Below are 25,514 nucleotides of genomic sequence, written 5' to 3' on the forward strand. Positions count from 1 at the left end.
CGGCCCCGCCCCGCCGGCCCCGCTCCCCGCGGTGCTACTGAAGCCCCGCCCCCTGTGACGTGTCCGCTGAGGCCCGGCCCCCGCCCCATGCCGGTGCCTCCGGGCCGTGAAGCGCCCGCCCGTCCGTCCGCCCGCCCGCCCGCCCCGGTGCTCGCTGGTGATGTTCGCGGCGGCCGAGGAGGACGACGCCGATTTCCTGTCCCCGGCCAGCGGGTGAGCGCCCGGGGCGCGGCGGGACCCCTTCCCCGTCACCGGGAGGGCGTGGCGGCCCTGGCAGGCCGCGGGGCTGTGGCCCCGGCTTCGGTGAAGGCCCGCGGCGGTGAGGGGCGGGCAGGCCGCCTCCCGTGCAGCCGGGCCCGCGGCCGGGGCTGCCCTCCTGTGACTGGGGGTGCCGCCGGGGCAGTGCCCCTCTCCTGTCCCGCTGTGGGAGCGGCGTAGGGGCAGCCCGGGAGGGGTCCGGCTGCCGGCGGGGCTCGGAGGGGCCTCCGCTGTGCCCGGGGCAGGGGGTCTGGGGTTTGAGACCCCGCCCGGGGACCCCCGGCCCCGCTTTGCTCGGGGAGCTCCTCCCGCAGGGGGAGGCGGAACCGCCCCGGGGTCCCGGTGTTTTCACTTAGACAAGGAGTGGGCGGGAGGTCCCCGAAGTGCCGCTTTGGGGCTGTTCGACCACTGGTGGCTCCTCCCAGGCTCTTCACCAGGGTTCCACTTGGATCGTGTCTGTGTGTAAGCACATTCAGGTTTTTGTATCGCTGACTTGCTGCCGCTCCAAGAGCCGCGATTCCAGCTCTGTGTACTCCCCACCCCCTTCCAGGAGCTTCTCTTTAGCAGTTCTTATAAACTAATCCTCTTTCTTTTTAGAAAGTTTAGTTATTTTTTAAAGCAGACTCACTGACAGTGGTGTCATCATTTGTTTGAATTATTCCCTTGTCCCGTGATACCAGGCATAGCTGAGCCTAACTGGCCTTGAAGCAATGAAATTGCAAATATCATATCCTGAAGGAATAACCTCCAGCATTAAACCCTCTGCCCTTAGCTGGGAGAGCTTCTGCCCTCTTAAAACTTAATGGGAGAATGTGTTTCCTGGACAATTAAAGAAAAAAAACTTCAGGAGCTGAATGTGTAGTTTCTCTGTCACATTTTTTTGGGGGGATATTTTCAGAATCAACTATTTTATGTGAAGCTAGTTCTAGTCATTGCTTCAAAGTACCTTCTTTTCTGAGTAGTTTCAGTTCTTAAACCTTCAGTCGATTTTTGAGGAAATGAAACACAATTGTACCACTTTCCCAACCTCTTCATCTACAAGTTCTTCCTATTCAAAGCTAAATGGTTAATTAGCATAGAGCAACTTAACCTGCAGCCCTTTGTTAACTTCCAAAGTGATGGTAAACACTTTGATATAACTTCTAATTAAGGGTGTTCATTATCTATAATGCCTGTTTTAAATGAGGCTAAATGGTTTTATTTCCCTTTCTAGAGCCAGATTAGCCTCCCTGTTTGGCCTGGATCAAACAGTCTCAAGCCCGGGAAATGAATTCTTCCAGTTCACTGCGCCAAAGCAGCCCAAGAAGGGTCAAACAGCAGCTGGTGAGTAACGGGGCTTGAGAGTGGGGAACACACTCAGCAGCACGTGTGTGTGATGAGAACAAGGCCCCTTGTGAAGAGCAGCAGAGCAAATCATTCCCTGAGCTTTCCTCAGTGATGTTGTCCTCCAGTGCCCTCCTACACCTGCATTTTCAATTTGATTTGGTAATTTTTGAACACAAGTCTTTGGGGTTTTTTTGTAATTTCCTTCTGGAGTTATTTTTTCTCGGGGGAAGGAACGTGTTGTGGTGGTGCCACTGGCCAGTTCTGTGCCTCTGACAGATGTTCTGATCTCTGTCCCCAGCAGGCCAGGCCCAGAAGGCGCCCGTGGCCCCGGCAGCCTCAGGAGCCCCCTCGGTGTTGGTGGCCACCGCGGTGCTCGCGTATCGATAGTAAGTGACTTCTGCTGACCTGGTGCACTCTGTGTCCCTAATCCCAGAGGGGAGATTTTTTTTTTTTTGGCTAAATGGGAAGAGACAGTTGTTTTCAGACATACCTGCATGGTAGAAATGCTGCGAGTGGAAGCTTCTGCTCGAGAACAGTTTCAGTTACTGCGCTGCAGCTCTGGGTAAGGCAGTTCTGAGATAAAGAGCAAGTTGTGGGTTTGGCTGTTGCTGGGAGCTGTTGCTGGGCTGATATGTGCACTGCTTCAGGTGGTTCTGTCAGGGGCCTGTGGCTCATGCATTTGAGAATTGAGGCATGAGCAGAGTGAGAGCACTAAAACTGCCTGTCTGATGCTGCCATCATGGAAGAACTCTTCTGCCCTGGACCTGTGAGAGCAGTTTTCAATTCACTCCACAATGTGTGCTCTTGCTTGTGGGCAAGCAGGAATGTCTCTAAGCTAAGCGAGGCTGCCTGACATTTTAGGCCTGAGGAAAGGGACCTGAACTCTAAAGAATTCTGAGTTAGGGACAGTTCTGCAGCTGAATGTCTCCTTTATCTTCCAGTACAAATGGGCAGTACTTGAAGCAAGGCAAGTATGGAGCAGCTGTCGTGGGGAACCACGCTGCCAAAGAGGTGAGAAACACTTCCTTCTCTAACTCTCATGCTGAGGGCTCACTGGTATGCCCACTAAATTGGTGTGTTTGAAAGCTACTTTGAAAACTCTCATCTATCCTTGATGCTGGCATCTGTGATGTTTCATATTCCCCAAGTCCTGATTCATGTCTCACTAAGTTGCTTCTGCTTTGGCAAGAATAAAATAGATCTTAGTTTGGTAACTAAATTCCTGAGTCAGTGATCTGGGAAGTGTTGAGCTGTGTTGTTCTGGGCAAGCTGGGGAGGACAGCGAGTGCAGGAGGAAGCTGAAGCAGCCTTCCTCAGGCTGTGAGATATCACATCCAGCTGGGAGCAGTTAGTGGGTTACTCCCAGTTCACCACTGAGCTGTGCCACGTTGTGCCAGCAGTGCAGGTGCACAAAGGAAAACACATTTCCTTAATAGATTACGTTTAGTAGAGCCAGATATGTCAATAAATATCATATCTGTGTTGTTTAGTACTAGGAAAGCTCCCTCCAACTCAGTCTGTTACACGTTAATGGGCTTATGCAAAGAAAAAAGATTACACACACAGACATCTTGAGGCTGGGTATTGGGGAAAATGTCTTTCCCAAAAGCGTGGTCAGGCATTGGCACAGCTGCCCAGGGCAGTGGTGGAGTCCCCATCCCTGGAGGGGTTTAAAAGCCATGTGGATGTGGTACCTGGGGACGTGGGTCAGTGGTGACCTTGGAAGTGCTGGAGGAAGGATTTTGGATGTCTGTTCCAACCTAAATGACTCTGTGATGGTTTTATGCCGTGTGTGGTGAGTTCTGTATCTGGGAGGGTTAGTGCACCATCTTTTTCCACTGGAACTGTGAAAAATGTGGAATTAGTTAAAGTGTGTTGCTTATTACAAACCAATGAGTTTGACTTGCTTGGTTACTGCAGTTAAATAAAACCCTTGAGAATAAGCCAGTTTTAATAGGTGTCACAAAACTCTGTTAAGTATTTTTGCTGTGGTATATTTGACAAATAAATACCGAGCCTCAGGCTCGCTATTTGTGTGTGACAAAGCACCTTAGAATTGAAGACATTTAGAGTTTCTGTTCTTTTTCCCTGTCCAATTCCTTGTGGAATCCAGTACAGGATCCTCCTTTACATCAGTCAGCAGCAACAGATCACCTCTGCAAGGATCCATCCAGGCTTCGTGCTCACGGTGAGGCTCTGGCTTAGAAAAGCATTTGTTGATCACAGCAAACACAGGGTTGGCTCTGAAATTCTTCCTGAAGCCTTGGTTTGTAACCTTTGAGATCAAACATCTGAGTGACCGAGCAGGAGGTGTCCCAGTGACTGTTCTCCTCATGTATTGCACAAGAGGCCCTGACAGCTGCCTTTTGCAGAGCACCTCCTCAGGAGATTTCCAAACCAAGGCCCCTGTAGGAGGTAAAGGATTACCTGTGCTCACAGAGGTGTTTTGGGGTTTGCAGCCCTGTGATGGATAAAACCAGCAAAATTCCTTCTGCTGAGAATTTCTAGTTAAGTGTCTGAGAGAATACAACTGAGTAAGCAGGAGGAAATGACAGCAAGGAAGTGTTTTCTCTCAGAAAATTGACACTCAGCATTTTCCTGCTGTTGAGAACAATCTGGAACATTGTAAGCCCTAAAATGGGATCTCTCAGGAAGTTGGTTTCTGCCAGTTCTACAGAACATTGATGTGCTGGTTTGCTGTTCTTCTTCAAATTTCTTGGTATGATGGATAGAAATTTCACTCCAAAATAATGAAATTTCTGTCCCAGCTTAGACCTTGCTCTCTAGTTTTATAAGCACGTTCTTGAAAAATTAATGGGTTATGTAGTCACTTCTGGTGACGTGGGTTTTTAGAAGTGAGGAAGAAGTGGCTTCTCCAATTGATTCTGGAAGTCTAAATAGAATAAATTATGAAATGTAAATTATTTACACTTAAAAATTCTCAGTATATATTAAAGAACCAGACTTCAAGGAAGTTTCTGGAATGTTTCACCTTCCTGTGTGAATTGCAGCATCTAGGAAGAGCTTAATATTTGCTCAAGTATTTGAGTTATAATAATTCTTCCATTATAATGAGCACATAAATAAAAGCAAATTCTGAACTTGGGCAGTAGAACAGCAGGGTTCTTCCTGCTTAATTTCAGGAGCTCTTATTTTAAGCTGCTTTTGGATGTGGGATGTGGAATGCATCACTTAATGCCTAAGATAGGACTGATTTCCTTTCCCACAGGTTCAGCCCAACAATTACAGCACGTTCTATGATGATCAGAGGCAGAACTGGTCCATCATGTTTGAGTCAGAAAAGGCAGCAGTGGATTTCAGTAAGCAGGTAACTGCTCACCTCTGGGCCAGGCAGTTCTTGATGGCTTGTTTACAACAGGGGCAAGTCAAGTTTTATTTGCATTGGAGTTCAGCTTTGAGTGTCTGCATAACTGTGATGGAGACAGAGCTGAGAGGAGCCTGCCCTGAGTTTTGTTCATTAAAACAAATCTCTTCCAGGCAGGGAGCCTGTTGGTTCTCAAGTACTGTAGAGCAGAGGGTGTTTAATCAGCAAAATTCAGCACAAGGAGACATGGAATGCCCTGGGAGTGCGTTTCTAATGGGGGCTCGATCAGCACAGCAAGGAATGCATCAGATTAATGAGTGGAACTTGTCCATTAAGGGCCAGAGACACTGCCAGGCTTTCCCTCTGCAGGTGTGCATTGCCAAATGCAACAGCTCCCCAGCACTGGACTCAGTCCTCTGCCAGGATCTCCTCCTTGGAGAAGGGCAGGGAGTGGAAGGAGGAGACTCCCTGGAGGTTGCCTACACGGGGTGGCTGTTCCAGAACAACGGGCTTGGACAGGTAAAGACATTTCTGCCACCTCCTAATGCTGAGTTGGACAGTCCTTGGAAGGAACTTGCACATCTGGCATAGTTCTGGTGTTGATGTTAAAGGTGTATTTTGGGCATTTATGGCACTGTAGGTGGGGTCATATGTATTGCCTATAGAATATTAAGGGATTCTGACACATTACAAAAAAATTTCCTCACTGAAAGGGTTGTTGAGCATTGGCACGGGCTGCCCAGGGCAGCAGAGGAGTCACCATCCCTGGAAGTGTTCAAGAACCATCTGCATGTGGTGCTTGAGACATGGTTTGGTGATGAGCATGGCAGTGCTGGGGGAATGGTTTGGATTGGTAATATCAGAGAGCTTTTCCAACCTTAATGTTTCTATTCTATTACTGTTCAGGGGAGGTGACTGAAATACTTTTAAACTTCCTAGGCACTCTCACACACGAATATTTAATGTTATGTTTTGCTGGCCCAGTCCTGTCCTAAAGCAGGTCTAAAATCTGAGTCTCCATGAAATTGTACTTGAGGAAGTGGACTAAAGCTCTGTCTTATGGCTCAGAATTAATTTTGGTAGTAGTGGGATGGGAAATAGCATTTAACCAGAGGTTCTAGGAGTTTATGGAATGTGTAAAGTAGTGTTCAGAATCTTGAAACAGTTGGGAAGTCCATGTATTCTGTGTTCTTGTTCAACTCTCCAGGTGTTTGACTCTAATGTTAACAAAGACAAGCTGCTACGACTGAAGCTGGGATCTGGAAAGGTCATCAAGGTACAACTTCTGGCACTTTCATTATAATAATTGAAGTCTCAGAGCTTTGAATTACTGCAGATCTTGTTCAGGATTCATATGTGCTATTTCTGTTCCATTTATTAGCAAACACTCAGTGACTCACTCAAGTTTTTCCTTCTTCGTTTGTGCAATAGAGCCCAGTCTCCTTTTCAACACCAGTGTTAGACAGGAGTTGTCCTCTCTGGGAAAAAGAAAACTTCCTGTTTTCAGGAGCTGGGGTTTTACTGTCTTTGTTTTTCTGGAAGCCACTTAGTCCATTCCCTTGTTCTTGGGGAACTCTGTTTCTAAAGGAACTAATTTTTCGTCTGGGTGGTGTGATATTATCCCATAAAATCAGGGTTTGAGCCAGAGATGCTTTTGTTCAGGGCACTTCCATGACCTGAGTAATTAATGTATGATCTGTTACAAGTTGTCCTTTATTGAACATGTGCTATTTGTCTATTTTACTTATTTTATCCTGGTCTATTTTATTTATTTTATCCTGTATCTTACTAATTTTACCAGGCTGTTAAAGCCATCTGGTTCAGTGCTGGCATCCCTTGGGAAGTTTGCATTGCTCTGACTTCACGTCCCTCGTTACAACTATTTTCTTTGGGTGCTTTGTCAATCTAACCAGAGCAATTCAGATCTCTTTGGAACGCAGTTCTTCCCCAGACTGCTGAGTGAGGCCACAACTCTGTGGTGGAGCTGCATCTTTATTCTTAAGTTAACACTGGAATTTACAACTGGCTGTCATGATTCGTGGCAAGACAAAGGTTTAGTGCTGCTCACTGAAAAGAAACAGGATTTTGCAAGGATCTCTCTCTATCTCTCTGAATTAAACTAATGTCACTGATCCAGCTGTTGCTTTCTCTTCTGTTGCCTCTGCAAACCAAAGGGCTGGGAAGAAGGAATGCTGGGCATGAAGAAAGGGGGGCGAAGGCTCCTCATCATTCCCCCAGCCTGGGCCTATGGGGCTCAGGGCGTGGCTGGTCGTGTCCCTCCAGACTCCACGTTGGTGTTTGAGGTGGAAGTCAGGCGGGTGAGTGTTTCCTGCCAAATGTTTGGTTTACATCTCTTTTGTGACTGCAAGGTGGGAACCAGCTCTCAGTGTGAGGACTCCAGTTCAGAAGCTATTAGAAACCTCAGCAAGATATATATCTTTAATTAAAACAAACAAACAAACCCAAAGCAGACCCCTAAACCCAGAAAATCCCTCAAGGCTGTTTGTCTGTTGTAACTGTCTTGGGACTTTTTAGTTGTCTCATTTGTGAGTCACTTGGGAAAAAAAAATGCTGTGGGAGGAATGAGAGGGTGTAAAGATTCAGCTTCTCCAGCTCTGAATGAATTGGCTGCTTTTCCTTGAAGTGCAGGAGCTCCACGGGGAGTGGCATCACAAATAAACAAATTGATGAAAATTTTTACAGGAACCCAGAAAAACGTGTTTTTTGCTACCTGCTTTTTAAGGTGAAGCTGGCAAAGGAGTGCTCTGCTTCGGATGGGCTGAGTGTCAGTTCGAGGGAGTCCCCTGCACCTTCTCCGGTTCCCAGCTCAGATGGCTTCTCCTCAGACATGGGTTTACTGCCTCCCTCCACCATCCCTCCAAAGCCTGGGTAAGAAGCAGCATGGTTTAAACAGCTTTCTGTGTTAAGGGTGGGGATGCCCATCAGCACAGTGCTGCACTAACACAGCATTTGGCAAATGTGGGGCCTCTGTGTTCCAGCTCAGTGCCCTCCATGTGGCAGAGCAGTGCTTGCTAACAGGACTTGCTGGAATTTTCTGCTTGAGTGCTGGCTTCCAGATTAAAGCAGCTGGAATGGGCTCCAGTGAAGGAAGTGATTCCTCTCCAGCATTCCTGAGATCCCATGGGATTGAGCTGTGTGGGTGCTGCTCTAACAGCTGTCTCATCTCAGCTGGCATTGTTGTCATCACTTTGGACCTTCTCAGTCTCTACAACTCCCTGAAAAGAGGGTGTAGCCAGGTGGGGTCGGGTTCTTTTCCCAGGTAACAAGTGACTGGGGAGAGGAAATCGCCTCTTAAGTTACTCCAGGAGAGGTTTATGTTGGATGTTAGGAAAACCTTCACTGACAGAGTGGTCAGGCAATTGGCACAGGCTGCCCAGGGTGGAGTTACCATCCCTGGAGGCTTCAAAAAATGCAAATGTGGCACTTGGGGATGAGGTTTAGTGGTGAATGTGCTGATGCTGGGTTAGTGTTTGGTGATTCAAACTTAGATGTATTTCCCAACCTTAACAATGCTGTGTTCTGCTCCTTAAATTAAATGGGTCAGCCAGCCTTTTTAGGGAGTCCAAGTAAGTGCTGCTCTTGTTGCCATAAATAGTTTGTTATTGGACTTGGCTAAAATTGTTTGTAGCAGAATGTGGTCATTACAGCAATCAACAAAATCATCTTTCTATAATCCCCTGTTGCCACAGTGATGTCCTGAACATATCTATGGATAACACTGCAAAAATCTCCCAGCAGTGTAGGCTAAAAGAAATGCTCATGGTGTAAGAAAACAGCTTTCCTAAGGAGAGGGGTATTTAATGGTATTTATTAATCCAGAATGTTGGCTCCTGAATTTCCTCCTGGTTAATCTCCACACCTGTTTGGCTTTGCAGGGAGCCAGCTGTTCGGGCCAAGTCCAACTCCATCAGTGAGCAGCTCGCAGTAAGTGCTGGCTTTTCCTAATTTGAAGCCTGAGTAGGGAAGCTGATTTGTTTTCACCTTAGCATTGGCTACTGCTGAAGATAAAGTGAGCATCATGCAAGCAAGACACTGGAATGTTCACCTTACAGCAGCTTAGGGCCTTGTTTTGGCCCTATTAATTGAAGGAATTAATGGTTGGACTTGATGATTAATGCTTCGGCTCTATGACCTTAAGGGTCTTTTCCAACCTTAATGATTCTGTGATTACCAGGACCACAGGAATCTCAATCCCAGTTGCCACTCTTAAATGCAAAGTGACTTTGACCATGTGGATGTTCACAAGGCTACTTTTGAGATAAATGGACAAATTTAAAATAGATGACAAAGGAATTGGGACATTCAGGATAAGTTTATATAGCTGCATGAGAAGACTTTGTGTGTGTGCTTCCAGACAGAAAAAGCTGCTAAGCAGCTTCCTGAACTCACACATTTTCTTGTTGGTGTTTTGTACAGGGATAGATTTTTCTCTGTGATGACAGCACTGTCATCCCAGAAGGAGGATATCTAAAACAAGCCAGATTAGCAAATCCTGGTGCTGCTTGTGTGCTTGAAAAGTAGATTTTCACCCAGTCATTGAAAGATTGAGTCAAAATGAAGTCAGAGATTTAGAAGTGTTTGTAATACCTCAAAAGCCTGGGCTGAGACAAAGGGAAAGTAACTAAATGTTTCTTTTAGAACCCAGATGTAGCAAAGGCAAAGCTGATTTCTCGGATGGCCAGAATGGGACAGCCCATGCTGCCTTTCCTTGCTGGGACAGCAGGGAGTCAGCTGGACTCCAGTGACTCGGAAATAGAGGTACCAGTTGGTCACAGCAGGGTGACTCTTGCACTGCTTTTCCTGCACTGGGGGTTGCTTAAAGTGGAATCTGTAGCAGTGGCTCTCCCCTTGTCCAGGGAAAGTCTGCTCTGGTTCTGGGTCAGAAAGGTTCCAATTGGGTTCATGGGTTAACACCTTGTCTCAAGTGACCTTGGGCTCAGGCTGTCGGCTTGTTCTTTGGTGTATCTTGTAACATGCAGAAATATTTTTTTAGGATCCAAATACTCTGAGAGGGACAACACAGCCACTGGCTTCAACCAGACCCTCCCAGCCAGCTCAGGCAGTGCTGCCCACAGTGTCCACACAAGGTAACGTGCTGGGGAGCTGCTGCACTCCCATTCCACTCCATGAGGGCTGTGGGAATGGAGGATTCCTTCCAGGAACCGAAATGTGAACTGAAAGCTTCTTATAAGGCTTGCTGATCCACAAGCCACTAATCCATGAAGCACAAGACTGAATCCTTGGAGTGTTTCTTCATTGGGGTCTTGTGCTTGAGGAAAAGCAGCCACTGTGCCTGAGCTGTTCTGTCACTGGGCACTGAGATGTGCAGGACATGGGGTATGTAAATGGAATGCTATGAATCCTTTCCCAGTGAACAGCAGCTTTTAGGAATGATGGAAATCCAAGTGAAGGGCAGCAGAGGGCTGGCAGCTCTGCAGGGCTGGATGTGTCTTCCCATGATGGAATGGTCACATCAGCTGATGGTCAGCTGAGCAGACTTTGGAGTCGGTCACCTTGTGTCAATAAACTTCAGAGCTGTCTCTGCTGAATGAAAAGAGGTTGTTTAAGTGTAGCTAGAAGTGGGATTTCTAAGAAAGGTTACTCTTTTCTTGACTGAATTTCATTTCATGAGGTTGCAGACAGGCTTTTGTTAAACTTTTGTCTATTTAGTGATTTTTTTTTTTTTTTTTTTTTTGCCATTTCACATTGGGTGAATTAAATTCTTTCGAGCTGCTTTATGGCATGCTGAATTTATTTCTTCCTTTTCAGTACCTCAAGCATCTGGTGCTGCACCCTCAGTATCTTCTGCTGCTTTAATTCCTGCAACGATCCAGCCCCATTCAGCTCTGCCTGGAGGAGCACAGGGCTTTCAGGTACCAAAATGAAATCAAGGAGAATATTGGCACTTTTGTCCTTTCTCCTGAGTCTTCTCCATTGCTTGGAGCAAGGACTTTAACATAAGGATGAGAATTCCAGGCTGTTTCCTGTGACTCTTTGGCATTCTCAGGTTTTCATCACATGCCTATCAAATTCATTCAGAAAGGACTTATTTTCTGTTTATGTTCCTTAAACTAAGGATGAACCAGGCTTTGTTAATACCTGGTTTTGTACTGGATACCATGAAAGCTTCCAAGTACTTGAGCAATGAGCAGTAGAATTGCAATTAAACTGTGTTGTGCTTTTTGAGCCCTTTTTAGGCAATAACCTTGTGTTCAAATTAGCATAACTTCCGAGGGTGCTGTTCATGTACTGATCTCTGACTCTCACAAATGTAGGGTAACATGGTTTTGCTTAAATTTGAGTGAAGATGGGAACTAACTAAGCCTCAAAAGAAGAGTATTATTTTCCTTTCACAATGACTGTTGTGTATTTTGACTTTCCAACTCCTTAATTCTTGGGGTTTTTTTTCTTTCCAAACATCATCCTTGCTCTTGGGCTTAAAAAAAGTGTGAAACTGTGAGGACATGGGGACATAGCAAAACACATTCTAACCTATTGAACTTGTCCTGCAAGGCATATCCAGGAGTGGCATTTGCTTACCCCCAAACTGCTGCATCTGCTTCTCAGCTCCAGCCTGTGGGTCAGATGTATCCTGCTCCTTACCAAGGTATGTTTTAAAAGAAGCCTCTGCTTCTCAGAGGGCTGCAATTCCTGCAGAAAACTGTTGGTGATGATGATTTATTAGCTGTGGTAGCACTTTGCTGTTTCACAAATGTTTATTTTTTAATAGCAAATAGGGGCAAACACTTCCCAATAAATATCCATCTCTTTCTTACCTTAAGGAGATTTGTGCAGTGGGAAAGGGGCTGGAATTTCTGGGTCTTCCCAAGACTGGGTATTACGAAAGGAATTTGGTAGCTGGTGTTTCCAGTTATGAATAAAACTGTAAAAGTAACCAGCTCCTACCAGCCAAGGAAAGAATTGAAGTGTAAAAGGCATAAGCCAGAAAGGACTAAAGGCATTTAAAGAACCATTGAAGTCATCACAGTTGGTGAAGTCTTGAGTGTAGCTGAGCCTGTTTTTTCAGTGCAGTTTCAGAAGCTGACCTTCGTTGCTGTGGTTTGATTGTGCCTCTGCTTTGATTGTACCTCTGCTGCTCTGGGGGCTTTGCTCTTGTTGAGCTGAGCTGTCACGTGGCTCCAGAATTTCCTGTACTCATCAGCCTGCCTGCTGAGGTTATTTGGGAAATACCTACATTTTTAGTTTTCCAAATACCACATCCCTTTTATTTCTGGGCAGAGAGTGGCTTTCCTGGTGGCAGGCTTCATGCTGCCACGCTTTTGCTGTGTCTGTGTGCAGGTATTTCCCCTTGTTGCTATAAATCTCTCTCCTTTCCCTTCAAGCACCTGGAGATGTCACTTCCTTTTTGATGACAGAAGCTCGGCAGCACAACACTGAAATCCGACTGGCTGTGAGCAAAGTCGTGGATAAAATGGATCACCTGGCTGCCAAGGTATGGCCTGCTCCTGTCATTCCTGCTCTCCAGGTGTGCTGAGAGCAGTTGGCTCTGTTTAAATGCCTGCATTAAGTTTAAGTGATACAGTAAATGAGCAAAATTCCAATATGATCACATATTGAAGTGGCAGCATTTCAGCTACTGTGAGAAAGCCAAGCTTAGGCTTGGGGAAAGGTGCTGTCTTACTGTCTTGAATATCATGTGCTGCATTGTTTGGAGGGATTCCCTGCCCTGGGAGGAGTCTAGCTTGATTCAGTAGCCTGTTCCCTGCAGCTGAGCAGAAGGAACAGTGAAGTGCCCCTTTGCACATGTCTGACTCATACCTGCACCCATAAATTCATTGCAAATGGCTTAAGAATGGCTTATCCCTGCAGGTGGAGGAGCTGAAGAAGCAAAACACTGCTAACAGCTCCCTGCTGCCTGGCATCTCCTCTGTCACCATGGAAGCCTCCATGATCATGAGCAATATCCAGCGCATCATCCAGGTGAGCTCTCACTTCCATCAGGAGCTGGGGCTCAGAGTGTTATCCCTAATGAGAGCAAATGTCCATCCACCCATGGGTTCTGTTTTTGTTTGGCCAGAATGAGGATGAGACTTATGATTCCCAGCCCTCTTTCCCCCTCCAAAAAGCTGTTCTCAACACTTTGGAGTTTGGGTACTTTCTGAGCTGGATTTGTTGGTATTTGATAGGCCTTGGCAAAAGGTTCATGTGGGAGAAGTTCAACTTCTCAAACAGTTATGGATTTAACCCCCAGCCTCCTGCAGAACAGCTTCACAGCTGAAGTACCATGTTGTAAAAACCACCTGCTTCTGGTATTCACTACTTACTTTTATGCTTTGAAGCCTTTCTAAGCAGCAGATTTAAAAACTTGGGGGTTGTGGGTAAAAAAGTCAACCAGACACAATATTTTCTAGAATGTGATTTGGCAGCCACTGTCCTGTGCCAGGATCTGCTAAACGTGGCACGGTGCCTTCCTGGGCTGTTACCACAGGAGGGACGAGCCTCACCATTGTCCTGCAGCTGTGCAAAACAAAGGTTTAACAGCTGCTGCAAGGAAATCTGAGTAAGCTGAATACTCATGCTGAGCTGTGCTTTAGGAGAATGAGAGACTGAAGCAGGAGATATTTGAGAAGAGCAGTCGGATTGAGGAGCAGAATGAGAAGATCAGTGAGTTGATTGAGCGCAACCAGAGGTAAGGGGTGGGAGCCTCACTGCATTTCCAGACTCTCCATCTTACACTTGGGCCTAACTGAGGGGTGTTTGTTAGGAGAGAGCCATATTCTGATATTTTAAATTTTTTTCTAAGGTATTAAAAGTGTGGGATTCTCCCCACCCCCTCTTTGCAGGGCTTATCCCCAAAACTCTGATTTACAGTAAGCATGAATGTGTAAAAGGGGAACAAATCCCTCATGCTGTTCTCGAGCACACTTGCCCTGCTTCTGGGAGTTGCTTTAATTTTGCTGGCTTTTTAGTGAGGTTGAAGAAATTGTAGGGGATGTGGTATCCTTGGTGAAGTTCAGCTGATACCAAGTTATCAAAACTCTTGGAACATGAGACGTTTTCAGAGAGGTAAAGCACCTACCCGAGCTGATAAAATCTCTGCTGTGCCAGGCACAGCTCTCCCACCCCTCTGAGATCAGCACATCCTGCAAAATTGTCTGGGACTTGCCATGAGTTCCACAGAGAGCTTCTGTGCTTTGAAATGTCCCCTTTTCTGTCTGAGGCCTTGGCTCCAAGCCCTGTGTTCCCAGGAATGCTCACGGGGTCTCCCTGTTCACAGGTACGTGGAGCAGAGTAACCTGCTGATGGAGCAGAGGAACCACTCCCTGCAGACAACAAACGAGAGCACACAGGCAAGAGTGTTGCATGCAGAGCAGGAGAAGGTAATGGTGGCATGAACAAAGCCAGGGTTGTTGCATTAAAAGATGCTGAAGCCTTGTTAGTCAAGGCAGTTTTCTTAGAAGGCAACTGCAGTTCTGAACTTTGTTTTGAGAAAAAAATGGAATGTTTTGATGGCTTTCATGACAAAAGCATCACAGAGGATATAACCATTTCATGCTGTCATAACTTTAATGTTCTTATCTTGTAGGAAAGTGACTGAGTTATTTTTTAACTGAGTAGGCATGTGGCCAATGTGTTGAGGAATTGTGTATCACAGGGCTTTTAAGCTGGAAATACTTCATTTATTTAGTTGCACTGATAGTTCCAGAAGAGTTTAATTCCTCCTATTGAACTGACATAGAGTGAAGAATAATTATTTCCTACTGGAGTTTCTTCATTGCACTTTTGTGCTTGTTTTAATGCTAATCAAAAGCTGTTTGTTTCTCCCAGTAACACGTTGTGCTTTTGGGAGAGGGACTGTTGGGAAGTAGCTTTAAACCAGTGCAGTGTGTCTATGCATGGCTGCATATCCTGAACCATCCCTGCAGGCCAGCCTAGCCCAGGTGTGCTGCCCTGGCTCTGCCATTGCATGGTGCCTGCTCTGCTTTCTCAAGCACTGGCTTCTTAAATTACACCAAGTTCAGCCTTGCACTGTGCTCTCCTGCTGAGCTGTGTCTCTTTCCAGTTCAAATGGGAGGTGACAAATGCTTCCTCTGCATGAGAACCGTAACTTGGTGCACCTAAAACTGACCAAAACTACAGCTTTCCAAAGTGTGGTAAAGAACAGAGCAGTGAATGGCTGATGGTGGTGAGAGCAGACAGGGAAGGGGGCTCGTTTTCCACCCCCAGCCCAGGTTGTATACCCATAATATGTAGGAGTGTGAGAGATTCTAACCAGGAATAAGTCAGACTGAAATAAGAAATTAAATTCCTTTCTCTCAGTGAGGACAGCATCCTGCTAGTGCAGTAAATAACTTGGGGAGGAATCATGTTGTGGAGGTAGAAGATCCTCAGGAGTCTCTTGGGCCTCATCTTCATCAGGACCCCACTGACTGAGCAGTCGCTGCCCAGGGTTGGTGTTACAGGAGCAGGCTTCAGGCTGTTCCAGCAAAGCCCTGACTTGCACTGGGAGATTTCCCCTGGTTCTGGGAGAGCATTGGCTGTAAATATGAAGGCTGGTATTCCTTCCTCTTCCCTTTATCTAACCCAGCTTGCCCTGGGACTGCAGTCACTGAATCCCCAGGGACAGACAAATCCAGGGAAGAGAACTGGAAGCTGTTTTATCCACTATTTACACACAGATAGGGACCCAGCATTTATTTGGTTGTAGGCAGGATCGCTGAGGTGTTGGTAACTCACTGCTTTTGGGTTATGGATCCTTGGCCCACAGGCTTTAGGTGAAGGCTCTGTGTACCATCAGTAATTCCCCACCTCTCCAGTGCAGGTCACACCCAGGACTGCTCCCACCTCTGGTGTGTGACATACCCTAAGGATACCTTTAGTGTCTTTCTTTTACATCAGGCTTCACTCCCTTTTCCTGTCTGAGCTTTTACAGTTCTTGGAGTAATTTAAAGGCTTCTCTGGCATGCCTTAGGCTCCTGCTGTGAAGCATTTTGCTTTTCTGCTGATGAATGCCTCTGCCTTTCAAGTTGTGTTCTTAACCCTTCCTGTTTCCTGTCGCTGCTTTCTCTTCCCAGCACATGCTGCCAGTGGATCGGGGCTGGGACCAGGTGAGGCAGTGTCTGCTGACTGTGTAGGTGGTAGATGGTTGTGCCCTAGGTAGTGCCAGCCCAGCTTCCTCTTGAACTAGAAACTGATTGGCATGAAAAGAATTGTCTCAGAGCTTGAATTAGCACAGATCCTTCACTGGGGAAAGGGCTTTGTAACTGGCAGTGTCTCCCCACCGGCCCCCTCTTTCTTGGGGAGCCCTTTCCAAGAATTCTCTCACATTGCTGCTTGTTCCACTCCCCATGGGAGAACAGGATCACTGTCGGAGCAGGTACAGGTCACCCTGGATTCTTGGTGCCTGAAAGCTGGAGGCTGGAGCTGACCTGTGGACATGAAGCATCCTCTGTAGAAACTTCTGTCTAGTAACACTTCCTGCTGTAGGATTTCCTATTTTTGTTTTCTTTCTTTGCCATTAAAGACAGAGGCCAGGATTAAAATAACCTTTAGGTGTCTTTAGCTATGCCATGGGGTTTGGTTTTAGCATGCCAGGGGTTAGTAGAGCAGTGGGACATTTATGGAAACATAAGAGGAAAGCAGATCTGGTTTTGGCCACTCTCTGAAATGCTGCCTCCTCTTTAAAATGAGTGGTGTGGTATCCCAGCCCTCCAGGTCAGCACATCCTCATCCTCACCATAGTTGGAACAATTTTGCTCACACCTCTTCTCTGCCACAAGGTGTTGGTCCTAGTGTGGAGGGAATTCTTTTAGGGGGGATAAAGCAGAGAGAAAATCCAGTTCCCCTGAACTCACCTGTTACAAGACTGTGAAAAGTCTGTTGGGAATCTCAAAACAGGCAGAGGTGTGGAAGCTGTTCAGGGATTCCCTGTGCAAGTTCTGTCTTTGCAGAGCATCCTCTGAAATTTGTGTGTCACTCAACAAGACTGGGAACGGGACTTTGTGTCAGTCTTGATGCCTTGAGCCCCTGCTAACCTTGTTTACAAGGTGTCTAACAAGCTGTGCTAGTGCCTGGTTTTAGCTGAGTCACTGACTCTCAGCAATCCTAAATCCAAACAGGTCCACAAATGACTGAGAACTGCTGGGGAATGCCAGCCTTGCCCATGGGCAGCTGAGGTGACCTCGTGCTGTGTGCTCTGGGGACAAGGTGCTCTTTTGGCTGGGACAAGCCTGTGTTTTAAGTGGCTCTTCAGTGATTTGTAAGCTTATGGAAGACAATTAAATGTCGGAGCCCAGGCTTTTTACTCAAATAGATGTTTTCATAGCCTGAAAACTGAGTAGAGCCACCAGGCACTGGTACCAGGCTTAAACACCTTTAACCTTTCCAGGAAATCTCACTGGGTTGAACTGATGTGGTGATGAGGTTGTTGGTGGCCTCGGGCAGCTTTCTGGTCAGTCTGGACAAAAGTGACATGGCAAAAAAGTCATTGCTGCCTTTTCAATTTGGAGATGTCTTCCCTGATAGGGCCTCCAGCCCTTTTCCAGCTCTTCCTGAGAGAATAATTCTGCTGCTTCCTCATGCTTCCCTTTTTTCCCCTGCTCCATTTTGTGCTCCAGGCCAAAGTTGCAGAGGAGCTGGCAGCTGCCACAGCCCAGGTTTCCCAGCTGCAGCTGGAGCTCACTGCCCACCAGAAGAAGGAGATGGACCTGAGGAAGCAGCTCTCCTGTGCTGTGCAGGATGCAGAGAGACAGGAGGCACAGCTCAACAAGCTGCAGGCACAGGTGGCAGGTGAGGCTGCTCCTGCCCGTCCCCTGAGAGCTCCTTCATGGCTCTTCTATCAGTCATAGGTTTTTCCTGTCTTCTGGGGTACCTTCCTGCTTTCACTAGGATCAGTCACAGGGGATGGAAGAGGGATATGGATGCACTGAAATGTCTGAAGGATGTGCATCCTTGTCACCACTAAAGGCAAAGTGGGATGACTCTACAAACAAAATCATCCTGTTACAGGGATGCCTTTTGTAGAACAATCTCTTGGCTTTTCTGTCCAACATCCTGTAGAGCAGCCAGAGATGTCCCAGTGGATGGAAAGTTAGAAGCTGAGGTGTTTTATGGCCACATTCCTCTGTGCTGGGCACTGGTGTGGCCCCACCCTGAATCCTGGGGTCAGTTCTGGGCTCCTCACGACAAGAAAGTCACTGAGGGGCTGGAGCAACTCCAGGGAAGGGAATGGAGCTGGGGAAGGGTCTGGAGCCCCAGGAGTGGCTGAGGGAGCTGGGAAAGGGGCTGAGCCTGGAGCAAAGAAGGCTCAGGGGGGACCTTGTGGCTCTGCACAAGTCCCTGACAGGAGGGGGCAGCCGGGGGGGTCGGGCTCTGCTCCCAGGGAACAGGGACAGGAGGAGAGGGAACGGCCTCAGGCCGGGCCAGGGGAAATTTAGGTTGGATATTAGGGAAAATGTCTTCACAGAAATGGTTGTAAAGGATTGGAACAGGCTGCTCTTGATAAATTCCAGTCCCCACTGCAGGCACAAGCAGAGTTGTTGGCTGCACTGTGTAGGAGACGCTGTTCCTCCGTATCAGCCCCAAAATGTGCTCCCCTGCAGTGGGAGTTGCACCCAAAGCCACAGGGAACTGTGGGGGTTTGTTTGCAGAGCTCCAAGAAGCCTCTCAGGACACTCAGAGCAGGTTCAAGGCCGAGAAGCAGAGCCGCAAACAGCTGGATATGAAGATTGCAGCACTGGAGGAAGAGCTGACAGACCTGAGAGTGGAGAAGGAGACTCTGGAAAGGGTATGTGCAGTGCCAGCAGCAGAGCTGGAGGTTTCAGTTGTTTACTGAAGGTTAACCCAAGGCTAACCAAAGGTTCTTGCTTTTAAATATATAAGTTAAGTAAAGCTTGACTCATCTGCAAGCTGGTGGGTCTTTGTGCTTATGTGGGTTTTATTTATTTATTTAATGTCTTACCCAGTAATGTGTCAACCTTCCCTGAGATAACCTCAGCTTGATTTCAGGTGATGAAGTTCCCTGCCCAAAGCAGCTCTGTCTGCTTGAGGGAGAGAAGCTGCTTTGGTGCAGACTGGCTTATTCTGTGTCATGTTCTGTCCTGCAGAATCTTGCAGAGAGGAAGAAGAAATCCCTCTCAGAGAGAGCTCAGGCAGAGGAAGAGATGGAAGAAATTCGCAGGTCGTACCAGCAGGAGCTGGACAAGCTCCGGCAGCTCCTGAAAAAGGCCCGGACCTCGACTGACCAGGCAGCAGCAGAGCAGGTGAGGAGTCAGGGGAGCTGCTGCTCCAGGTCTGGAGGGCTTGTGGCAACCTCCACATGGGAAATAATGTGAAGAGGCTTGAGTAGGGGAAGAGTGGAAGCATTACCTGCTTGAATTTGTGGGTTAGTGTCAAACTGAGGAAAGCAGAGGAACCAGATTGAGCTTGTAGTAGAGAGAAGAATATGGGACTTCTGAGGAGTGAAAGGTTGTTTAGAAATATGCCAAGAGGTCTGAAATCTTAACCAGACCTTCTGGCCAGCTTGGGGTTTGTGGCTGGAGCTGAAGTGAGAGGTGTGGGCGGGAGCTGGTGGCAGCCACTGTGCTGCACTCTGTGTGGGTGTCCAGCCCCGGGCTTTCACCTCTTGTGCAAACACAGATCGTGTGTGTGTGTTCCTGGTGGTCTCTTACAGCTGTCACTCATCCAGGCAGAGCTGGAGTCCCAGTGTGAAGCCAAATGTGAGCGTGCCCTGGCCTCAGCCAAGGAGCAGCACGTCCGGCAGTGCCAGGAGCTGTGTGAGCAGAGGGACTCCCTGCAGCACCAGGTGGCCCAGCTGGAAGAGAAGGTAAAGGGCTGTTCTTCATTGCTCTAGTGGGCACTGAATACCAGTAGCTGTTACCAACAGTCTTCTCCACCTCACTGGGGCTTGACTTTCTAATTTCGTGCCTGTTGTGGAGCTTGATCTCAGCCATCAGAATGTGCACTTGTTCTGTTGGGTTGGTGGGTTTATGGAGGAGGGAGAGCCAAGGTGCTGACAAGGCTGAACTACAGCAACAGCTACAACTTCCACTTGTCTGCACTGTCCTGAGCAGCTGCTTGTGAGCAGAGGCTGTTTGGAGTGGGTGACACTGCCAGGGGCTGTACCTGTTCTGGTTCTTGTGTTTCAGCTCACGGCTCTCAAACACTCGAAAAAAGCAGAGGAACAAAAATTGTCTGAGGTTCAGCAACGTTTGGAGGAACTGGAACCTATCCAAGAGAAGGTAAAGGAATAACAGCAGCTGGATGGGAACTGGAGTGCAGGGAACACCAGCCTCAGGCTAGTCCACAATAATGAGGATGGGAGTTCCAGAATATGGTAGGGAAGGACAATTTCATGGGGTTTCCAGCAAACCAGAACAGGCCAAATAATGAGACCCAGGCCTCATTTCACTGGGATCTCAGTGATGCTGCACCCGCCCCCCTCCATTCTTGGTGGCACTTGAGGAGCTGGTGACACAACTGTGACTCTCCCAGGCTGGGCTGGGTGTCCTTATTCTGCTGCCATTGCTTTCAGCCCAGTCTTTTGTGACACTATCAGAGCTCTGCTTAAAACTCCACTCAGAGTTTGAACCCTCCCCAGCTCACCCCTCGAGGGGAGGCTCTGGTGTGAGGAGCTGCTCTGAGGAGGGTGGGTTTCCCTTGGCAGTACTCAGCCCTGCAGGCAGACGTGCTGGTGCTGAAGGCTCGCTACGAGGAACGGATCCGAGACCTGCAGCAGGATCAGGATGGATCTTCCCCTGCAGACTTCACTGAGCAAGTGAGCTTGATGACTCCCCAGTACTTCTCCTTCCTAAGCAAATGGATGTACCTTGAATTATTTCTCTTTGAACTGACATAAGAAGGAAAAATAGAATTTTCTCCACAGAGCACTGTGTTTGTAGTAACAGTCCACAGAGGAAGAAAGGATGGGATCTTAACCTAGAATTACAGTCACACAGGATGGTTTGGGTTGGAAGAGACCTTAAAGCCCATCCAGTTCCACCCCTGCCATGGGCAGGGACACCTCCCACTGTCCCAGGCTGCTCCAAGCCCCAATGTCCAGCCTGGCCTTGGACACTGCCAGGGATCCAGGGGCAGCCCCAGCTGCTCTGGGCACCCTGTGCCAGGGCCTGCCCACCCTCCCAGGGAACAATTCCTTCCCAATATCCCGGCTAACCCTGCCCTCTGGCAGTGGGAAGCCATTCCCCCTTGTCCTGTCCCTCCATCCCTTGTAAACAGCCTCTCCATCTTCCTCTTGCCCGCTTTGTTGCCTGACTTTTATCTGTTGTTGTTAAAACTCTAGATTTGAGGTTTAGATTTAAAAACCTAAAGTAAGTAAGAAGTGCCAGTCTGCCTTGGCTTTGTGCAGCCTGCCTTAGTTTGGAGGGATGAGTTTGGTGCACGTGGTGTGGTTCTGAATTAAGGTGGCCTGATCTTGTGAGGATTTCTGGTTTGAAAAGTGGATTATTTGAAAAACCACCTTTTTGCGTTTAGATTTATTGTTCCTTCCCCTGGAGAAGTGCCTGATGTTGAGTGCAGTGTCGCATGCCAATGAATTGTATCTGTTTCCTGTCTTGCCCTTTTGCAGGTCAAGAAGATAATGAATGGTGTATTTCAGTCTCTTCGGGGTGAATTTGAGCTGGATGAGATGTACAGTGGCAGGACAGTCCTGGGGGTTGTCATGAACACTATCAAGGTATGACAGGGGTCAGAGAAGAGAGAGAGAGCCTTGGGCTAAAACCTCAAATCTGTGCTGTGAGACTGAACTAACTGAGGGAGAATTTGTTGTGGGTGGCAAAGCAGCCTGGTAGGAGGAGATGATGCAGGGATCTGTGATGGTTTGTATTTAGGGTATAACCTGTGTTCTCTCACTCCCTTTTCCAGACTGTGACACTGCAGCTGCTCAACAGGCAGCAGGAGAAGCCAGACCATGGCAGAGAAAATGGGGAATCTGGCACAGGAGCAGGGAGACAGGAGGGGTCACCTGGAGCAAAGACTGAGCACGAAGAGCCCCTGCAGCACAGCCCAGCACAGAGCACTGCACCACCAGCTGAGCCTGGGGAAGCAGCCAGAGGCTCCCTGGAGTCTGAGCAGGAAGGCCAGGCTGCTCCTCACCCTGCCAGGCCCAGAGCTCCTGAGGAGGAGCAGGGGACACAGAGCAGTGGGGTCACAGAAGAAGAGAAAGTTCAGGAGGAGCATCTCCCTCCCACAGCTGAATCCAGCCCGGATCCAGAGAAGGGGCCTGTACTTGCAGGACAGGCTGTTCCTGGGCTGCAGCAGAGGCTGGAGAGTGTTCCCATCAGGGAAGCTGACCCAGAGCATGGTCCCTCTGCAGTGCCTTTGCAGGCAGAGGCTGCAGAACCTTCTGTTCCAGAAGCCAAGCCAGGAGCAGTGGATGAGGCAATGCTTCCAGCACATCCAGCTGTGGAGCAGAAGGCAGAGGAGGCTGGGGGAGGTTTAGAGCCTCCTCCCTTAAATGGGGAGAATGGGAGTGGCACAGATCCATGGGATGGAGCTGCCTCAGTGTCCAGCACAGCACAGCCAGGCTCAGCTGTCCTGGGAGGAGCTCCAGGATTGCAGGAACTGAGCTCCAGCCCCAGGCACACGGATTCCAGGTGAGGGGTGGTGCTGGGCTGCCTGGGGCAGCAGCAGGCCCAGAGGCTGGGCCAGGTGTGTCCCTGCTGCAGGACAGCACAGGCTGGGGGGCTGCAGCCCCCTCACAGTGCTGGCATTGGGTGGCACCAGCCAGGACCTGGCACAGACCAGGCTGCCCAGGGCACATTCCACTGGGAACAGCCCCAGAGCAGCCTGGTGTCTGGGGGAGGCAGTGGAGGACATTCCCAAGGGAGTGTGCAGTTCCTGTACAGTCTGCTCCTGGTGCCTGCCAGGTCCCAGAATTGCCCTGCACTGCTGAACAGTACCTGCCACAGAGGTTTCCCCCAGTGACAGGGCTTTACCATCTCTCTGTGACAGAACTTGGAAAAGCAAATCCCATCCTCTGAGAGCGAGCTGTTCATTCTTTATCTCCTTGCAGCCTCTTTGAGGATGACAACTTCTTTGAAACGGCATCTCCTAAACCGCTGAAGCCTCAAGTTCCCTCTGAAGAGGAGGATGAGGAGGAAGTGGTATGTATTTGGGTGTTTGGGTATTTGGGGCTTTTTTCTGGGTCTGTAGCTTGTCTGTAAAATCCTCCCTGTGGCACTGGGGGCCTGGCTGAGCTGAGAGCTTCCCATCCATTCCCTGTGTACATCAGGAGTGTCTGGGGTGGTGACGGGGCTGGCTGGGCTGAGGGAGTTGTGGCAGACTCCTGCTGGCATGAAATCAGTGGGACTTGCCAGGTTTAATTGAAGGGTTTTAGTGTCTGGCCCCTCTCCAATCCCCTTCAGCCTGTAAGCAGCTCCTGGAATCATAGAACCACAGAATCCTTAAGGTTGGAAAAGACCTTTAAGATCACATCCAACCATCCATGTAGCACCATTCACCATTGAACCATGTCCTCAAGTGCCACATTCACCCACTTTCGAATGCTTGCAGTGGGCCAATGCTTTAAATTCCTTTCCATCAAGAATTTTTCCTGGTATCTAATCTAAACCTAATCTAAACACTTAAGACATCACATGAGAAATAAAAGCTGGGGTAATGAGGCTTCTTGTTCCCAGCTCCTCAAAGCTGGCAGAGATTTCAGAGCAGTTTGTGTTGTGATTATGACATCCCAGGAAGCTGCTGGGGCTGAGCAGTTTCCCTCTGGTGTGGCTTGCAGAGCATGAAGGGGCGTCCCCCTCCCGCGCCGCTCTTTGGTGACGATGACGACGATGACCTGGACTGGCTGGGATGAAGATGTGGCTGCTGAGCCCTCTCCTCTGGGCATGGCCTCTTCCTGTGCTCTGAGCCCTTGGCAAGCTGCACATTTGGGACATTGGGAATGACCAGGGACTTCCTGGGCTCTTGTCCTGCAGATGGATGGGGGCTGGCAGCAGGGGGGCTCCTTTTGCACCTCTGGGTGCTCAACCCCATTGCTCTGAGCTGCCAAACACTCTGGGCTTGGGCTGAGTGCAGGAGCCACCCAGTCCCACAGCACATCCCACCACTGTCCCCCTCCCCTGAGCCCTGGATTCATTAACCTCAAACTTTATGCAAATAGGAACTTGATGAAGAGCTTCAGTAGAGTGAATCTGGCAGGACCCTGCAGTGGCAACAGCCTGTTAAAAAATGAATCTAAAACCTCCTTCCCCAGTGAAGAAATCCTTGGAGTATTTCTCTTAGTCCCCAGGGTGGCTCCCAGGGACCTGGCACCCTTTCCCTGCTGTGTCTGAGTCAGAGGGCGATTCTGTCTGCTACTGCAGATTCCCCCAGGACTCCCAGTCAGGTGTTTCTTGTGAGCCCCTGGCTCTGCACAAGCAGCTTGGGGAGCCCCAAGGGCTGAGGTGGTTCAGGTGGGCACCGCCTCAGAGCTGGGGCAGAGGTGCTCCTGGACCCTGGGCCTCTGTTAAGGCTGGGCTGTAGCAGCTGTGCTGGGTGCAAGGAGCCCAATCCCTGCTGTGTTACTCAGACACTCACGGGCAGCTCCTCTCCTGTGCCCAGAGCTGAGGTGGTTTTTGCTGGGCTGTGTTTCCCTGTGGGAGCAGCAGCCCTGGGATGTGCTGCTTGTTTGGGAAGTCCTTCCCCTCAGCCCAGCCCTGCTCCCCTGCCTTTGGCTCTGCTGCTGCTAAGGTGTGACCATCCCAGCCCAAGTTAAACTGTACAGGGGCGTGGGACACAAGCCCCAAGGCTGGGCTGGGCTGGGCAGTTTGGGGTGTCACCCTGCACTCTGAGGGGACCAGGAGGGGAAAGGAGTGAGGACAGAGCTGGGCAAACAGCCTGGGGCTCTTAAGGCACTTTTATTCTCCACTCCTGGGCACTAACACAATTTTACCCCAGAAGTCTTTAAAACAAATAAACCCTTCCTAAACGGAAAGAACTTTAACTAATTATCTTAATTCTCTGGTTTAGTTTCTACACCTGTCTTTACCATCTCTGATTGGAATTAGATTTGTGTTCCCCTAATGGTGATTCCTTGGGAGGAAAACACCCAAAAGAGCACTGGGTGATCCTGTTGGGGTGCGTGGCAGGTCCCTGTGCCACACCCTCTGTGCCACAGCTTGCCAAATGCAGCTGAAAGTGGGGCAGAGACTAAAGCCTGTGACAGCTGCCCTGCTGCCAGGCAGGGTGACCTGAGCAGGGCTGTCCTGGGAATTACTCAGTGCTGAACATGAGGGTGTTTGAAACTGGATTTTCTGAGGGTCCTTGTGCTGCTCTGAGTGTCAGGGCCCTGATGTGGCCTCTGGGCCCGTCCATCAGTGTCCCAGGGGACATCACTGCTCCTACTAACAAGTTCCACTTCTTGTTCCCTGTTACCCATAGACACCCTGAGGGATTCGCATTTCACTTCTCAGAAAATAAAGTGCAATTACACCTGTATTTTTTGCTTGCAGTGGCTTTACTTTAGTCTGGCCTGTCCCCGGGTGCGGAGTTCTGACCCAGAGGTGGGTGAATCACGCAGGACTTTGCTGAGACTGTGCCCCAGGGGGTGTTGCTGGGGGCTGGGAAGGAGAGGACCCCCTTCTCCATCCTGGCCCTGGTGCTCAGC

General features: G+C 48.9%; 1 protein-coding gene across 6 annotated transcripts; it reads left to right on the top strand.

Annotated features, from left to right (window-relative positions):
- The first annotated feature begins 77 nt into the window (after window positions 1-77).
- On the top strand, window positions 78-25,345 carry FKBP15 (FKBP prolyl isomerase family member 15). 6 transcript variants are annotated; one of them, XM_042052511.1, is made up of 30 exons: window positions 78-213; window positions 1,472-1,581; window positions 1,883-1,970; window positions 2,526-2,595; window positions 3,698-3,772; window positions 4,814-4,912; window positions 5,279-5,428; window positions 6,117-6,185; window positions 7,084-7,227; window positions 7,653-7,798; window positions 8,806-8,854; window positions 9,569-9,688; window positions 9,924-10,017; window positions 10,700-10,803; window positions 11,444-11,537; window positions 12,274-12,383; window positions 12,761-12,871; window positions 13,486-13,580; window positions 14,169-14,271; window positions 15,967-15,999; window positions 17,509-17,680; window positions 18,541-18,677; window positions 18,997-19,152; window positions 19,563-19,715; window positions 20,038-20,130; window positions 20,556-20,666; window positions 21,477-21,584; window positions 21,773-22,503; window positions 22,923-23,013; window positions 23,649-25,345. In XM_042052511.1, exons 1-30 carry the CDS (start codon window positions 161-163, stop codon window positions 23,721-23,723), a joined length of 3,744 nt encoding a protein of 1,247 aa, XP_041908445.1. In that variant the 5' UTR covers window positions 78-160; the 3' UTR covers window positions 23,724-25,345. The 6 variants fall into 6 exon arrangements, with proteins under 6 accessions (XP_041908445.1, XP_041908447.1, XP_041908446.1 ...); XM_042052513.1 differs by having other exon boundaries at window positions 19,578-19,715; XM_042052512.1 differs by having other exon boundaries at window positions 1,886-1,970.
- The last annotated feature ends 169 nt before the right edge of the window (window positions 25,346-25,514 follow it).

Source organism: Corvus kubaryi, unplaced genomic scaffold (assembly GCF_017639235.1).
Source record: "Corvus kubaryi isolate FWS band 111438036 unplaced genomic scaffold, C.kubaryi_AGA036_p1.0 78, whole genome shotgun sequence".
NCBI lineage: Eukaryota > Metazoa > Chordata > Aves > Passeriformes > Corvidae > Corvus > Corvus kubaryi.

Bases quoted from the DNA above. Each gene is read 5' to 3' on its own strand.
- FKBP15 (XM_042052511.1), top strand. From the start codon at position 161: ATGTTCGCGGCGGCCGAGGAGGACGACGCCGATTTCCTGTCCCCGGCC. The intron at 10,018-10,699 runs GTAACGTGCTGG...CTTCCTTTTCAG, and splicing joins GCCCACAGTGTCCACACAAG to TACCTCAAGCATCTGGTGCT. The intron at 14,272-15,966 runs GTAATGGTGGCA...TTCTCTTCCCAG, and splicing joins TGCATGCAGAGCAGGAGAAG to CACATGCTGCCAGTGGATCG.